The sequence below is a fragment of the Salvia miltiorrhiza genome, chromosome 1 (assembly GCF_028751815.1).
Source record: "Salvia miltiorrhiza cultivar Shanhuang (shh) chromosome 1, IMPLAD_Smil_shh, whole genome shotgun sequence".
Lineage (NCBI taxonomy): Eukaryota > Viridiplantae > Streptophyta > Magnoliopsida > Lamiales > Lamiaceae > Salvia > Salvia miltiorrhiza.
The window spans coordinates 41752556-41769495 of NC_080387.1; the positions used below are offsets into that span (position 1 = coordinate 41752556).

A 16940-nucleotide genomic window follows, 5' to 3' on the forward strand; every position below is an offset into this window, starting at 1 on the left:
ATATTCTGAGATCTCTGCATTTAATGCGGCTGTACTTGTGCGTACGTGGCTTCCTCTGAACGTTGGAAGATCAGTCCTAGGAGGAATGTTCAACTGATACTTGACTTTAGTATCAGTCCTTTGCGCGCATTAAATAATCAGTTTTCAACTGATTCTTCAACTGATACTTCAGTTGGTAACTGCAGTCTTCAGTCTTCGTTCTTCAGTCTTCAGTCTTCAGTCTTCGACACCGCAACTAAACTAGAAACCAACTCTAACACTTGAGTTCAAAACGATTCTAGTCTATTACATATAAGTCCTATGAATTTTGGTATCATCAAAACAAGGGTTAGGATATTTCACAAGGTTCCCAACAATTTCCCCCTTTTTGATGATGCCAAAACCACACATCAGTTCTAGACAGCAAAAAGACTGAACTCACAGTACAAGTTCTAAACAAGGGGTGAAAACAGTTCCCTCTTAACAATAGAACCTAAAAACTTGTACCAGTTCTAAAAACAGAACTAAAAGAAGACAGAAAAACCATAATCAGAGCCTGGACAAAGAGTCATTGTCTTCAGGTTGAGATCAATAAGAAGTTCATTTCATTAAAGAAGACTGATAAGCCATCAGTCGAGGTACAGAGCAAGACTTACATTGGAGTAAAAACAAAAACAAAAACATCATGGGTAACCCATGGACTCCAGCAGTCTGCTTGGCTGCGCCTTGAACTTCTTGATCTTCATCTTCTGTCTTCGTGTCTTCATGTTCCTAAGCTTGTTCCACTCTCACTTGTTTTCCGTTGAATTGAGGTCTTTTCCTGAAACGTCATCCTTCTGGTGATCCTTAGCTATCCCATCTACAGTCAAGAAATAGGGACATAAGTAACCTTCTCAAAGGTTGCTCACTGACTCTGACTTTCCCAACTTTCTCCCTTTTTGGCAACATCAAAAAGAGAGAGATGACCATGGAAGCTGAAATCAAATAAGACTTCAACTCCAATTCTCAAGTAGTGGTGACGACTTGAAAAGGGGAGGAGTCCCGAAAATGCAGAAGGGGAGGGACGTCAGGAGTGGGTGGAAAAGAATGAAAAAGAGAGGACGGAGAAGGCGGGGAGACAGAGGAATGATGAGAAGCAGTGTGAAGGAAAGGAAAGTATGCATAGCATCGTTAGAGATAATCATGAGATGCAACTATACATACGATCCGGAGAGCGAGGAGACAGACGAGAAGAGAGGAATAGAGGAGTGCGAGAGGAGGGGAGGAGAAACGAAGGAAATGCATGGCGAGGCGTTGATGAAAGAATTGGATCAAAACGCGCCTCGTCATACATGGGAGAAAAGAAGATGTGAAGATGGAGAATCGAATCAGTGGCAGTCGTGAGGACTAGCACTGTCGATTTTGCGCCGGATGGCAATGAGCTTCTGCGCATTGCTGTTGCACCACATGGAGGCTTCACCAAAAGGCGAGAAGCTTCCTGAGAATCAGGTGAAGTCTGTCCAAATTTAGACAGGAACTTCCAATCCATGTGCCGGGCATGAGGATGGAAGACGCTCGCTTCGTTGGATACAAGTGAGGGTAGAGCAAACTTTGACGCCGGAGAGACGTTGAGATCCAGTGGAAGGGTCCGGTGAAGACCAAGTGTGTGAGCGTCATTCTTCCACTCCATGACTTTGCAGTCATAGATTTCTCCTTTAGTCGGAACAATTTTTCTCTGCAATTTTTGAAACAATTGAAACTTTTTCTCACAGTGAAGGCTGTGGAGAGTTGTTAGTTGATGCAGAAAAATATTGAAGACAACATGGTATAAATAGACAAGATTTGAACCATGTAAGAAGATGAAAGGTTTTTCGAAAACTGTGCCTAAAATGCATTTGAAGAGAAAATTCGCGTCCGCCGTCACTGCGAGGGACTGCGTCTTCAAAAAGTTGAAAGACATCATTACATACTGTCATGTTAATGAGCTTTTCAAGAAATTTTATTGCAGAGGCACAAAGGTTGGAAAGATTTTTGGCAATAAGATCAGGACAAGTTCAATCAAAACAGATTTTCACTTTATAAAAATCTTGTCCTTCTCGGATATTCCATTTTCCAACAATTCCAACAATCAGTTAAAGTTTTTGAAAGAAACTGATCAGTTAGAGAAAAGATTTTGAATTAAAAACTTAAAGCTCATAACTGAAATAACTGATTTTGAAAGGTAAGCATTTAAAATACTTACTGATCAACTGAACATCGTAGTCAGTTGATACCACGTTATCCTGGTTGATTCATCAGGATGACTTGTTCTTCAGATGAGCATTCGGACTTCATTGCTTTCCACGTCGGCGAACGTAGAAGTAGCAGTTGGTTGACCACCAGTCAGCAAGTCTGTTTGAGAAAATCTTCAAACACAGCATCACTCTTCAGGGTTGATGAGGCCGATCTTTGCACATAGATCATTGAACCTCTCTTCTGGAAGAGCCTTGGTCAGCAGGTCCGCTCTCTGAATAGCAGTGGGAATCCATTCCACAGAGACATTCTTCTTTTCGACATGATCACGAATGAAGTGATGTCGAATTTCAATATGCTTCACTCTGGTGTGATGAACTGGATTTTGGGAGATTGCAATAGCACTGGAGCTGTCGCAATAGATAGGAACTTCCTTTTCATCGATGCCATAGTCCTTTAGTTGATGGACTAACCACAGGATTTGTGAGCAGCAGCTTCCGGCAGCAACATATTCAGCTTCAGTTGTAGAGGTGGCGACTGAAGTCTGCTTCTTTGAAAACCAAGAAATGAGCTTGTTGCCTAGGAATTGACATGTTCCGGAGGTTGATTTGCGATCAAGCTTGCATCCACCGAAGTCTGAATCTGAATATCCGGTGAGCTTGATGTCGTCGTCTGCTGGATACCACAATCCTAAATTGGGCGTGCCTTTTAGATATCTCAGAATCCGCTTTGCTGCATCCAAATGAGCGTCCTTAGGATCTGATTGATATCTTGCACATACCCCGACTGCAAATACGATATCTGGTCTGCTCGCAGTCAAATACAGCAAAGATCCAATGATTTCTCTGTACTTCTTCGAAGAGACAGAGTTTCCTTCTGAACCTGGATCAACTTTCCAGTTTGTGTTCATTGGGATCTTGACTGACTTCATGTGCTGAATACCGAACTTAGCTATCAGCTCCTTGGCATACTTGGACTGACAGATCAGTATTCATTCGTTGGTCTGCTTGACTTGCAATCCGAGAAAGAAATTCATTTCTCCCATCATGGACATTTGAAACTTGTTGGTCATGATGTCAGCAAACTTCTTGCACATGCGTTCGGATTTGGATCCGAAGATTATGTCATCGACATAAATCTGAACAAGCAAGAGATCTTCTCCTTCTTTGAGAGTGAACAGAGTTCTGTCCACAGATCCCTTTTTGAAGCCTTGTTCAATCAGATACTCCGAGAGAGTATCATACCACGCTCTTGGTGCTTGCTTCAACCCATAGAGCGCTTTCTTCAGCTTGTACACCTTTTCTGGTCCAGCAACCTCAAACCCTGGAGGTTGTTCCACATAGACTTCATCTGTGAGCACTCCATTGAGAAATGCACACTTGACATCCATTTGGTGTACCTTGAAACCTTTGTGAGCTGCGAAGGCTAAGAAGAGTCTGACTGCCTCCAATCTGGCAACTGGGGCGAACGTCTCGTCGTAGTCGATTCCTTCTTCTTGACTGTATCCTTTAGCCACTAGCCTTGCTTTGTTTCTCACAACGTTTCCTTCTTTGTCTTCCTTGTTCTTGAAAATCCATTTCAAGCCAATCACCTTTGCATCGTCTGGTCGATCCACAAGCTCCCAAACTGAATTCCTGTTGAATTCATTGAGTTCTTCTAGCATTGCGATGACCCACTGAGTAGACTTTAGAGCTTCTTCAATATCCTTGGGCTCTGTAGTTGATAAGAAACAGCTGAAATTCTTATCTTCGTTGATGCAGTTCTGATTGATGTCGAAGACGAGGTTGCACATTGATCTCCGAGTCTTGACGCCATCTGATGGTTCTCCAATGATGTTCTCTTTTGAGTGGAGTTCAAACCATCTTCGATACTTCTTGATTTCTTCTGGAGATGGTGGGGCTTCTTCGGTCAGAATGGTTCTGGGATGTTGAGCACCTTCTGGAGCAGGGGAGAGTTGAGCTGGGGTGGCTTCTGCGCGTTCAACTCAAACTTCAGCAACTGGAGTTCCCCCTTGACTGATGCCGTCTGCATTGGCTCCAGTCTGAACTTCAGACCTTTGGTTGATCTTCTGATATTGAAGCATCTCAGCATCTTCATCTTTGCCAGGTCCCCACACCAAGACAGTAGAGGGCTCGATGTTGTGGATTTCAGCTTTGGAACCTTCAGCGATCTGAACATACTTTTCAGCATCTTGTTCCCTGAAACCATCTGTAGACTCATCAAAGATCACATGAGGTGTTTCTTCAACACAAAGAGTTTGAGTATTAAACACTCGATAGGCTTTGCTTGAACGTTCTGTTCCAGAGTATCCAAGGAAGACTCCTGGATCAGCCTTGCTATCGAAAGTGTTCAGCCTCTTCCTATCATTGTTGTGTATGAAACACTTAGAACCGAAAGCATGAAAGTAGGCAATCGATGGCTTTCTGTTCTTCCATAATTCGTATGGAGTTCTTCCATGTCTCTGAGTGAGGAAGGAGCGATTCTGCGTGTAGCATGCGTTGTTGACTGCTTCGGCCCAAAACTTCAAGGGGAGTTTTGACTCGGCTAGCATCGTCCTTGCTGCTTCCTTTAGAGACCGGTTTCTTCTTTCTGCAACTTCGTTCTACTGTGGAGTTCTTGCTGTAGAAGTTTGATGACTGATTCCTTGTTCATCACAATACTTACGAATGACAGTATTGAGGAACTCAGTCCCACGATCTGATCTGATGCTGATGATGTTGACTTCCTTTTCAACGCTCAGTCTTCTCAGCAGCTTTGGCAGTTCCTCCAGTGTCTCGTTCTTCTTAAAGAGAAAGATAACCCAAGTATATCGTGAATAATCATCCACAACTACTAAGGTGTACTTTCTACCGTTGTAGCTTCTTGGAGTGATCGGGCCAAACAGATCCATGTGAAGTAGATGCAGAATCCTTCCAGAGGAGTGTCCTGATTTTGACTTGAATGACGTCCGCGTCTGCTTTCCTCTGAGGCATGCTTCACATTCTTGCTTCTTCTGGAACACAATAGAAGGAAGACCTTCTACCAGTTGATGTTTAGCAAGTTTGTTGATCGTCTTGAAGTTGAGATGGTTGAGTCTCTTGTGCCATAGCCAATTGAGCTCCGAGCTGCTCTTGCTGATGAGGCATGTTTCTGGTGGGATGTCTTCCCAAGAAATGACGTAGAGACTTCCTTGTCTAAATCCTTTCAGAACCACCTTCTTTTGATTGTTTCTAACAGTGAATTCATCCTTCTTGATCTTCACTGTGAAACCACTGTCACAAAATTGACTCACAGACAACAGATTATGTTTAAGACCAGAAACAAAGCTAACATTACTGATACTGGCGTTACCCATGTTGAGCACACCGTAGCCTTTTGTTTCTCCGATTGAGTTGTCTCCGAATGCAACTTTGGATCCAGCTTTCTCAACATACTGAGATAGATATTCTTTATAGCCCGTCATGTGCTTCGAACAGCCACTATCCAGATACCACGTTCTGATTGAAGCTTTGGCATCTTCCTTCTTTTTGTGTTTCCTGACATTGACCTGCAAGGAAGAGTTGCTTCAGGCACCCAATCAAGCTTTGGGTCCTTCGATGTTAGCTCGAGTTCCCTTTGGAACCCATATCTGCTTCAGAGTTGGTCTGGCTGATCTCTTGCGCTTGGTTGGATGACTGATTGACGTTGTTGGCGCTTCAGGTGGCACATGAGCATTCTTCTGTTGAGAAATCCTTTTGAAGGCCTCACTCTTGTAGCAGATCTGTCTGATGAGTGGTTGAGGTCTTCTTTGCTCGGCAAAGTATCTTCCCTGAGATACTCGAGTCTTTGCAGACTTTTGGAGACTTGGCTGATGTCCAGTAGCTTGTTGTCGTGGATGACTCTTGGCTCGTCTGGACTCAGCATTGCTTGGTCTCCATGGATGTTGTTCCTTCTGAAACTGAACTGTGGATGTCAGTTTCTGACTGATGTGACTTTTCTTCCACCTGGATGGGTGAGGAATATTCTTCTTGACTCCTGATGTTCCTTCCCGGATCTTTGACTGAAATCTGCTTTCCAGCATTTTCAATAGAATGATCTGGTTGGGGGCCTCCTTAGCTCGTCTGAAGCTTCGTGGAGGTGGAACATTTGATCTAGCCATCAGTCTGCGCTTGCGAACTTCATCCATATCATGATCTCTTGATTCTTCTGAGGTTGTGATTTCAGAAGGATCGTCCTTTGAGATGATCATGATATCATTTCCTTTTACAGCTGCAACCTTTCCTCCGATGCTGTTGACCAGTCCTTTCGATGGAAAGTTGCTCATCATTTTTGGGCTGTCCCAAAGGAAATGTTCTGTTTCATTTTTTGGCAATATACTCTCTCTATACTTAATATTTAAATAATTTCCATCAACCCACTTTATCTACTTTATACACATTTCTTAATCTCCGTGCCGAAAAGAAATACTCCCTCCGTCCGCCAAGATTATGTAAAAATTACTATATTTGGCGTCCGCCAAGATTATGTCACTTTCCTTTTATGGCAATGGTCCCACCATCTTCTTTAATATTTTATCCTTACTAACACTCTTTATTTACAAAAAACCCACTCAAAACTCAATCTCAACCACACATCTCATAAAGTGGTGGGACCCTTTCTCCACTACATCAAAATCATCACCAATTTTATTAAATCCCGTGCCCAAGCAATTTTACATAATTTTGGCGGACGGAGGGAGTAGGACATTTTGTTTGGGACGGAGGGAGTACTATATAAGAATTTATCACATCTTCAGTTTTTGAGCTAAATCATTGCTCCCTCTGTCCCAATAATATTGTCCCCTTTCTTTTGGGCACGGAGATTAAGGAGAGTAAAATTAGATGAATAAAGGTGATGGCCAATCTAATTAAGGACTTGATTAGCAAAACTAAATTCAATAAATTAATGATAACAATTAAAGCAATAAGAAAAAAGGCAACGAATTTCTGCAAATTTGAACAACAAATTTCAACAAATCTTTATCCTCTATGACAAATTCTAACAATTTCTTCAACACATTTCAACAACAGAATATAAAGAACAAATTTCTACAAAAAGGCAATCTCACACCTCCCCAATTTCAACACTACATCTCTGTATATTTACCTCAAATTTCTCAGATCTGCAGAAAAGCCACTCTCCCACTCATCGTCGGAAGGTGGCTCAGTGAAGGAAAAGTGGCCTCGTTGTTGTTGGCTGCGGCGCTTGGGAGAAGGGAAAGGCGACGCAAAGGTAGGCTTCTCCTCATCAATAGGTACCGAAGTCGACCGAAAGAGTCGATTTCGGAGCTGGAGGTGCGTTCAACTTCGTCCATCCCGAACGCTCGTCTGTTGCTTGTTGAGGCGGCGCATGGGGTTACCTGGGCAGATGAACGGCGGACAGCGCGATGGAAAGAGCAAAATAGAGGGAGGATTTTCAGTTTTTATTTTTACATAAAAGAGAAATGAGAATAGGGAAAAGAAAATGAATAAAGTTAGGGTTTTACCTGCAACAGGCGGCGGCGGCGGTGGCTCCGACCGTTCGGCCGGAGAAGATGAAGCAGGAGGTAGAACAGGGGGCGTCGGCCGTGGTGTTGAGGCGGCGGCCGTCCAATTTCCGGCAGAGAAAGAGTCCAGAGGGTAGGAGAGAGGGGTTTGGAGAGAGAGCTCAGAGGTGAGAGGGTTAATTAGGAGAGAGAGAGAGAGTAGGTTAGTAGGTATATAGGTGGATTAAGTGAATGCTAAACATGTTTTAATTATTATCAAAAGAGGAAATGGGACAATATTATTGGGACAAATCAAAAAGGAAAATGAGATAAGATTATTAGGACGGAGGGAGTACATATTTTGTTAAAGTTAATATAAAGTTATTCAAAAGAGTTAATTTTTGTACCTTAACATATTAATTACGGTTAGGAAACCTTTTGCCAAAAAGTTGCGGCTGATGGGCCCTTTTAATCCTAAAAGTTGCGGTTGATGGGTCCCTTAATTCTAAAAGTTGCAGCTCTAATTGGGTTTTTGAAATAAAAAATATACTCCTACATATATTGTCTTTTAATTCTAAAGTATTGCATCGCTTCTTACTTCACACAGCAAATATTTCTAAAAAAGCAATCGTAAACCCTAAAATCACTACAAAAAAACGTACGATTACCGACGGCATTTTGCCGTCGGTAATAAGGCACGGCCGCCGGTGATAAATGCTACCGACGGCGTTACCGGCGGCAAATCGCCGTCGCTAATTGGCTCGTCGGCAACGCCATTACCGACGGCGATCGGCCGCCGTCGGCATTTCCGCCGTTAATGCCACCGTTGAACGGCGGAGAGTTACCGGAAAATTACCGACGGCAAATGTCGTCGGTAATTAGCGGCGACGAGATCACCATCGGTAATTTCCACCGGACGGTGGTGGCGCACTCGCCGGACTTGGCTGATGTATTACCGACGGCAGGCAAAATGCCGTCGGTAATTTTTTTTTAATTTATTTTATTTATTTATTTTATTTATTTTATTGTATATCCACAATTTATTTTCGTATTTATACAGTATTGCATAATTTAGACGAACTTCCCAGTCGATCACCCATCTTAGTTGTGCTCTAAGTCAAACACGCTTAACCTTGAAGTTCTTTTCGAGTGGTCACCAGTACAGAACACTCCTATTATTGATATATCTAGTAACTATTAATTCATTTAAAGTCTACTTCAATATACAATATACAATATCATATATATTCATAACCTTAGAATATGTCGAGATGATATCCAAAAAATGTTGTTAATTACGGATTTGGCTCGTTTCCGTCCTTATTTTTATGTCGGAAAAATATTTATTTATTAATTTAATTTTTTTTATCAATCTAGTAACAATCTTGAATTCTTACTATGAATATTATCTTAGATTAGCGATGATTGATGAGTGAATCACTAATCAAATTAACACTCTTAAGTTATAATTATAAGTTTCTTACTAAGAATCTTGAATGCATAGTAATAAAATTAGATTAGTGATGATTGATGGGTGAATCACTAATCATTCTTAAGTTATAATTATAAGATTCTTACTAAGAATCTTGAATTCTTAGTAATAATATTAGATTAGTGATGAGTGATGAGTAAATCAATAAATCAAATTAACATTATTAAGTTATAATTATAAGTTTCTTACTAACAATCTTGAATGCTTAGTAATAATATTAGATTAGTGATGATTGATGAGTGGATCACTAATCAAATTAACATTCTTAAGTTATAATTATAAGATTCTTACTAAGAATCTTGAATTCTTAGTAATAATATTAGATTAGTGATGAGTGATGAGTAAATCAATAAATCAAATTAACATTATTAAGTTATAATTATAAGTTTGTTACTAACAATCTTGAATGCTTAGTAATAATATTAGATTAGTGATGATTGATGAGTGAATCACTAATCAAATTAACATTCTTAAGTTATAATTATAAGTTTCTTACTAAGAATCTTGAATTCTTAGTAATAATCTTAGATTAGTAATAATCAATGTTTAAATTTTCACTTGTATTTCAATATATATTTAATTTTAATATTTTTGTATTATTATCTTTGACCAATTTATTAGATGATAAATGAAAAAAAAAAAAAAAATTAACGACGGCAAACGCTGTCGGTAATTAGAATTTGCCGCCGCTAATTAGCGGCGGCAAAATGCCGTCGGTAATTTTGGTCGGACGGCGGTGGTGCTATCGCCGGATGTCACCGGCGGTGGCGATTAGCGGCGGCCGCTTGCCGCCGGTAAATAGCGACGGCAACGCCGTCGGTCATAAATAATATATATTTAAATTAACATATATTTAAATTAGCGACGGCGCAACCGCCGCTAATTAGCGGCGGTTATTTTGCCTTCGGTAATGCGCCGGTAATAGGCAAAAGGCGCGTCGCCGTCGCTAATTTTCGCCGCTATTTTCGCGTTTTTTTGTAGTGAATACAGAAGGCACACGCCTTGAGGCTTTTGCGCGTAGGTGCGCTTCTTGCACTTCTGTGCGCCTCCTATAGGTGGGCGCGCCTCGCCAGAGAAAAAACCCTACCCTGCACCTCGATAGAAGCGTGCCTAACTAAAACACGCACCTAGGCGCGCCTTTTTAAACCAAGGGCTCAACAGCGCAGCAGGGCTCATCGAGGCAGAGCTTGAGCCTCTCAATCGAGCCCTACTGTTAATGCTCTATCATAATATAGGCCAGTAATGTCAACTCAGTAGTTTTATAATCCAAAATTTCACGTTGCTAACAGAAGTAATACAGTAAACTATTGGAATTCTATTTGCTTTTGCTGTCAAAATGGCTTAGCTAATAATCAATTACAAATGCAAAGATTTCAAATAGTTCCAGTTTCAACTGAATGCATTTCTCATTACATCTCATTAGTCATTCCCGCATATTTCACTTGCCTTAACTGTGCATAAGTACATAAATTATAACCAAATTTCGATTTTTAACCAAAAAAAAAATCTTAGTCTACACAAATTTAAAAGATTTAGATTTTAGCCCTAGTCCAAATTTCGATTTATTTTAAGTATAGTTTAGTTTGGACGTTTTGCTGCAGCACTTAACACAGATGTTGCAATAATCATCATATCTCTACTATTCACACCGCCAATACGAGCACTGAAAAATGGAAGATCGAAATACACGACTTGAAACAATACAAGATGGCTTCGTAGAAGCCTCACCGTGGGCCCGTAAACTACACAGAAGAGGCAAACTCGACACGAGTATACCTTAACAAGTCTGAAAAATTGAGAAGTGATCGCCAAATGAGGAAGACGATGGGCTGTGAAAATTTTCCAGACAAGAACTGGAATAATGGGAGTTGCAATGTTACAGTGCAGATGCTGCTGCATTATTGTCTGAGAATATCATTGAGAGTCGACAAGAACATATACCGGCTTCCCATTTAATCGCTCACGCCCCTGCAGCAACGTACGAGGAGAGGCAGTGAGCAGAGATGACATGTAATAACATACCCTAAATGGCAACAACAAGATCACTGTATGCATGTTCAATGCTGCCTCAGTTCAAGTTCAAGTAAAACCAAACAAAGTTCCGATTTATTTCCATATTTAGCAAGTGCGTATAATATAAGCAATCTGATCTTTTCTCCCTAAGAACACACTTCTTGACAATGCTTGCTCCAAGATTTTCTTAATCATCTTTACTTTAGAGAAATTTTATCGTGTGTAGATGTTAGAACGCTTGTGATGCTATACAAAAGATGTCGTCACCTAATACCTATAGCTGTGACATTGGTGTAAAATAACAGGATCAGATGAACTCCTAGCTGATGATGCATCTAAAACACTTGCAAAGAAACTGGAATCACAAACTGCAATAAGAGATTGAATCGATATAACTACAAAATGAATTCAGAGCAAACAATACCTATTGTGCCTCTTCAAATTAGAGTAAAGGGAAGTGAAATTGTAGAAAAAGGGTCACCTTCAGAGCAGGTATCTCAATGACGCAAGCACACTCAACTACTTCAGCTCCAGCACATTCTGGAAAAGAATAATCAAACATGTCGGTTTAACATACATGTATAATCACAGTTGAATGTATAATCACAGTTGAAAGTTGAGCATTCTTTTGAACTGTGGCCGTGAGATACATAACTTCCGAACGAAGCAGGGAAAGAAAAGGCGTCTAGCACCTTGTCAAGATCCTAGTAAACATCGCCACATAGTGTTTCAAATCGACTGAAAATGCTTTCACACCAATTCAATCTTCAAAACTAGTTTCCCAATGTTTTATGTAACAGGAGTTACCGTTTTAAGTCATATTAAGTTCAACTTAAGCCAACATTAGTAAGCAGATTAGACAATAATAATTCTCACGCTATAGTGAAAAGGGTGTTAACTAGATAACTACAGCAGTTCAAAGTTTCCACACCGTCAGAGAAAAGACTGAAATTCATTTAAGCTAACAAAATAGTCTGCCCCGTTAAGTTATGCTGTTCTGACCTGTTATCAAATTTGTTTCCAAACTAATCTCATTTCCATCACCAGTTAGACCATCTATTACGACCAACCTAGAGTAATTTGTGAATATTATTTATTTATTTTTACAAATAATGAAATAATAAACTAATTATCCAAGTTGAGGGAAGGAAGACAGAGGGGAGTGAACCTTATAGCTCACTGCTTACACATAGGAGTCTCACCGTTTTAGATTTCTCCATAGGGGCATTATTATGCACTTCTAAGTGCTCGTTTGGTTCAAGTAGAGGAATGGAAAGGGAATGGAATCAAATAAAGGAGTGGAATGGTAACAATAACCATTACTTTTATTGAGTGCTTGGTTTAACAATGGAAATGAATCATTAGTAAGGGAATCCCTTTCTTTTGTTTCCCCTCTATTTTGAGGGGTAACAAATAGGGTGATTGGGTTACCCTTAAGTAAGGGTAATGATTATCTCATTACCCAAACCAAACAACAAGTAATGGATTCAATTACTTGATTCCCTTTCTAACCTCTAAAAACACCCAACCAAACGTGGGCTAAAAATACAAAAATTATTAAACAATCAAAAATCGAACAAAGCCTAATCTAGTAATCACATTAAAAGTTAAAGATTGACTGGTTTCAAGTACTTCTTGGTCAACCCAGTCCACAAATTGAGAAGAACCAACCTATAGTTCATAGAGAAAGTTCAATATATTTTAACCAATTTATTGTTCCAAGCTGGTAGGAATTTTCCATGGCACTCATCTCAAAGATGATAGAAGCTCGAACCATTTGTTTGCATCTCACACTAACTTATGAAGAGGTCCATAGCTACCAAATGAACACAAATGACTGACGAGGTGACACACTTAATAACTCTATTCCACAACAATCTTACTATTCTTAACACTCTCCACTCCCTCCGGCGGTAAAAAACTGAGCAGAAAGAGCAGTTTCTTGTGTAATCTAATAGAATCCAAGAAAGTCTGAAGTTAATTCGTCTATCCATTTCATAATTGCGCATTTTCGACCATGGGAACAGTAACTAATGTTAATAAGCTCTAATGTCTCCAACCAAAACAAGAAAACAATGTCTTTCAATTTTCAACCATTTAGTCCGTTTTTGCAACAGTTCCTTAAGTTGTCGCCTTAATTCAACCTCAGACAGACAGCTTAATCTAAACCTCCAAGAAACAGGAAGTTGTGCTCAATGTAACATGATTTCGAGCAATGAAGACATCAACAATAACACAAGATCGAAATTACTAGAAAGAGATCTAGTAGTTACCTAATAGTTTCATGGCAGCACAGAGAGTGCCTCCAGTAGCAATTAGATCATCAACTACCAGGGCACGTTCACCGGAAGCCAATGCGCCGACATGCATCTCAAGACAATCGCTTCCATATTCCAAGTCATACTCTTGTCTGAAAACTTCACCTATAAGATGAAAGAACTGAATTTGGATGGAAGATTCTATTATGAAGTAACAGAGTATAGAAAGTAATGAATAGTGCATGATACAATTAGTGAAACAGTTGTAGTATGCCAAGGACTTTATCTCAGCTAGAATTGGAGCACAAGTATCAGTAGCCAAGGATGTCTAAGAAAATACTACATCAGACCTTTAGTAAAACCTATAATACATCGAATAGTTTAATGTCGGAGTAGAGAAGAATCGAGGAAGTCAGTCCAGCTTCCAGATGTGTGGCGGTCAATTATAAGTTCAGTTTGCAATCTTATTGTATCTTCTCAAGCAGTCCACTTGTTAAGTTGAATAATTCCGTAAAGATGAGGTCGAATTACTTTTTAGTTACATGAAATGAGAAATTAATCATAAAGATTACCTGGAAGTTTCTTTGGCTTTCGCAGTGGAACAAACTTTGCTCCAATTGCTAATGCAATAGGGGGACCAAATATAAAGCCACGAGCCTCTATCCCTGAGTTGAAAATACATTTCGTGTTAAGCAAACTAAAACCAGCAAGAAAGGATTTCTCCATATAATGTTTATCTCACTAGCCTGTAGTCATATTACTTTCCTTGAAAATCATATGTTCCAAGTAAAGCAAGCACCGGGTTTCAGCTATACTAGACCTTCTCTTCAAGAGTATCTAAATGATCAAAAACCTAGGTCAAATCTAGATGCACAATCCATAACAAGAAAAGATTTTTAATTTAACCATTTGTTCAGATATCACCACTTAAATTCTAAAACTAAAACCCTCAAAGTTTAGGAATGGTAACAGTCCACAAATTCGCAATAGCTCCATTCACAATGCACAATATCTCATGAAAACCTTACATAAATTCTCACACACATGGAGCAAAAAAGTTAGATGGATAAGATGTATTAGGATATGCAGAAGAAAGCTTGGTTCACAAAAACTACACCAATGCAATCAAGCAGTAAACTGAAAAAAAAATCAAATTGTATATTTGTGATGGCATAATAAGTCGTTGACACTGTCCCAAATAAACGGAAAAGAAGCAACAGGAAAGACACTACTTATTCCCACTTTTATAAAGTTAACAGTATAAAAAAGTTTTGATCAACCATGACATATGATAGTGAAAACCAACACCAGTGGGCTCTGGACCTCATAAAACAACCTTTCCTACAAAAAAAATTATCATCATTGCTCATCAGAAAAACTCAATGCCACTAAGAAACAATCATATTTCACAATCATGGAATTACACAACCAGTTCTTGAAACGACGAATTCCCACAAACGCACCTAAAAAAAATTCTTGCCAAAAATAAATACTACATCGAAAGAAGATGAACACATCACACAACGACGGGCCCTACTTCACCCCTTACTTAAACAATGTGGATCGTGGGAACCCATCACCAACCACCAACCACCACCACCACAATTTAAACCTTTGATGTCCAAATGGAATTTAAGAAGCACATGCCAACATTCAGAACCCTCTGAACCGTTCATATTCGTCATTCTATATAAATAACAAAAATAAAAATAAAAAAACATAAACCTCCACATTACAAAATCAGCACACCCCATCTCCTCATTGCAGCCCAAATTCCCACAAAATCAACACCTAAAATTCATAGTTTTCACAAACTAGTTCAGAGTAAGTTTGATTCAAAGAACAATTCTTTATCAAGAGAAATGATTTATATAATGAAGAGAAAAAAATAAAAAATCAGAAAGCAGGACCACACAACGAAAGAAGTAGACCACAAATATAAAAGAAAGTAGGAAAAATACGTCTCTGACAACTGCAAGAAGACAAAATAAGTGGAAGAAAATACTGACCAGCAACTACAGAAATGCTCTTGCTTTTGTAGCGCTCAACGAACAAATCAATGGTGTCTCTGAAAACCTTGGGGTCGAGTAGAAGCGTGGTGATATCTTGAAACATTATCCCTGTCAAAAGCACCCATGGCTTAATCAAGAACTCGGATATTCAAATTAAGAGAGGTGGACATAAAAAAAATGCAATCTTGAGCCGCGAAATTTCACGTGCGTTACAACATGCGTGAGAGATGAAAAGGGACCTGGTTTTGGGAAGTCGGGAACGACGCGGATGCTTGACTGAATGGCTTGAATGCGTGGATCGTCGGCTTTGAGAGCTGACATTGCGACTAATACAACTGATTTCCTCTCTCCCTCTCTCTTTTTGTGTGTGTCTGTGTTGTGTACATTTAAGAGAGAGAGAGAAGGGAGGATGAGAGGGAAAAGTGTGAGCGGAAGTTGGGAGTATTTATAGGGAGGAGTGAGTGTTGTGCACAAGGGAGGCGGAAATCCACTCCATAACCAAACCGAATCAAACTAACATCTTCTTGCTATTCAAACATTTCATGTCGGCCAAATACTATCAATTCATACCTTAATATTCCACCCTTTTTCCTTTTTATGTGCGACCTTCTGTGTGTGAATAGTGAGGTCTCGGGTTCAAACCCCACTGCTCCCGCTCTCCAACTCCCCCAAGTCAAAAAAAAAAAAAAAATATCTCCATAATTAATAAAATTATTGATTAATTTAATTTCTGATGTGTTTTTTCTCACACATGTAATCTCGTGTGCCATGTGTTTGATTGTATATTCTAATAATTTCGACATCAATAAAGGTATATCAACATGTTACGTGTGTTTTTAAGCGTCTACAAAATTGAAGATCAATTTATGAATTACTATAATTTATTAAACATTATGAATTCGTTAATAAAAATCTCAAAGATTGAAAGAAAATGGTATTTGTCCTTTTCTATTTTTCTTATACCTTCTCCTTCCCCGCCGCATGTTTTTATAATTTATAAAATTAATGATTACAGGTGTAATTTATTATGTTGAGTCGATGACTACTCAAAATTCAACTTGTGAGCCACTTATAATAAGAACTTGAACTTGAAATTGAAATCAATTATGTACGAGTGGCAATTAAAATTATGTACGAGTAGAAATTGATAGAATTATATTCCCTCCTTCTCACAAGTGTGTCAGTGTGTGCATCATTAATACTGATAATTTTAATAAAATGTTAGATAAGTGTACTGGAGTTGAAAAATAAAAATAAGAAATAAGGAGTTAGTGGTGGGGTAGTGTCCAAAAATGACAATGCACACTCTTGTGGGACGTTCTAAAATAGAAATAAAGGCACACTCTTATGGGACGGAGAGAGTATATAATTAAATAAAAAAAATTATGAAAACCCACAGACATCATTGTTAGAATATTTCTATACTCATTATTAATTGTCATTATGTAGACAACACGAGTAACTTCTGATGTTCTACTTTGCTGATTAGAACAACAACTCCACGAGTAGTTTCT

The 16940-nt window shown here is 39.2% G+C and overlaps 1 protein-coding gene across 9 annotated transcripts; it reads right to left on the bottom strand.

Moving 5' to 3' along the window:
• Positions 1–10759: 10759 nt before the first annotated feature.
• On the bottom strand, positions 10760–16205 carry LOC131025253 (adenine phosphoribosyltransferase 4-like). 9 transcript variants are annotated; one of them, XM_057954957.1, is made up of 9 exons: positions 15424–15537; positions 14878–15205; positions 14695–14755; positions 14161–14251; positions 13987–14079; positions 13430–13579; positions 11638–11696; positions 11431–11491; positions 10760–11111 (listed from the first exon to the last, which is right to left on the bottom strand). In XM_057954957.1, the coding sequence occupies exons 3-9, from the start codon at positions 14740–14742 to the stop codon at positions 11104–11106; spliced, it is 510 nt and encodes a 169-aa protein (XP_057810940.1). In that variant the 5' UTR covers positions 14743–14755; positions 14878–15205; positions 15424–15537; the 3' UTR covers positions 10760–11103. The 9 variants fall into 9 exon arrangements, 8 of the variants coding, with proteins under 8 accessions (XP_057810940.1, XP_057810948.1, XP_057810910.1 ...); XM_057954965.1 differs by lacking the exon at positions 14878–15205; XM_057954927.1 differs by lacking the exons at positions 14161–14251; positions 14695–14755; positions 14878–15205 and adding an exon at positions 15666–16103 and having other exon boundaries at positions 15424–15534.
• Positions 16206–16940: the final 735 nt, after the last annotated feature.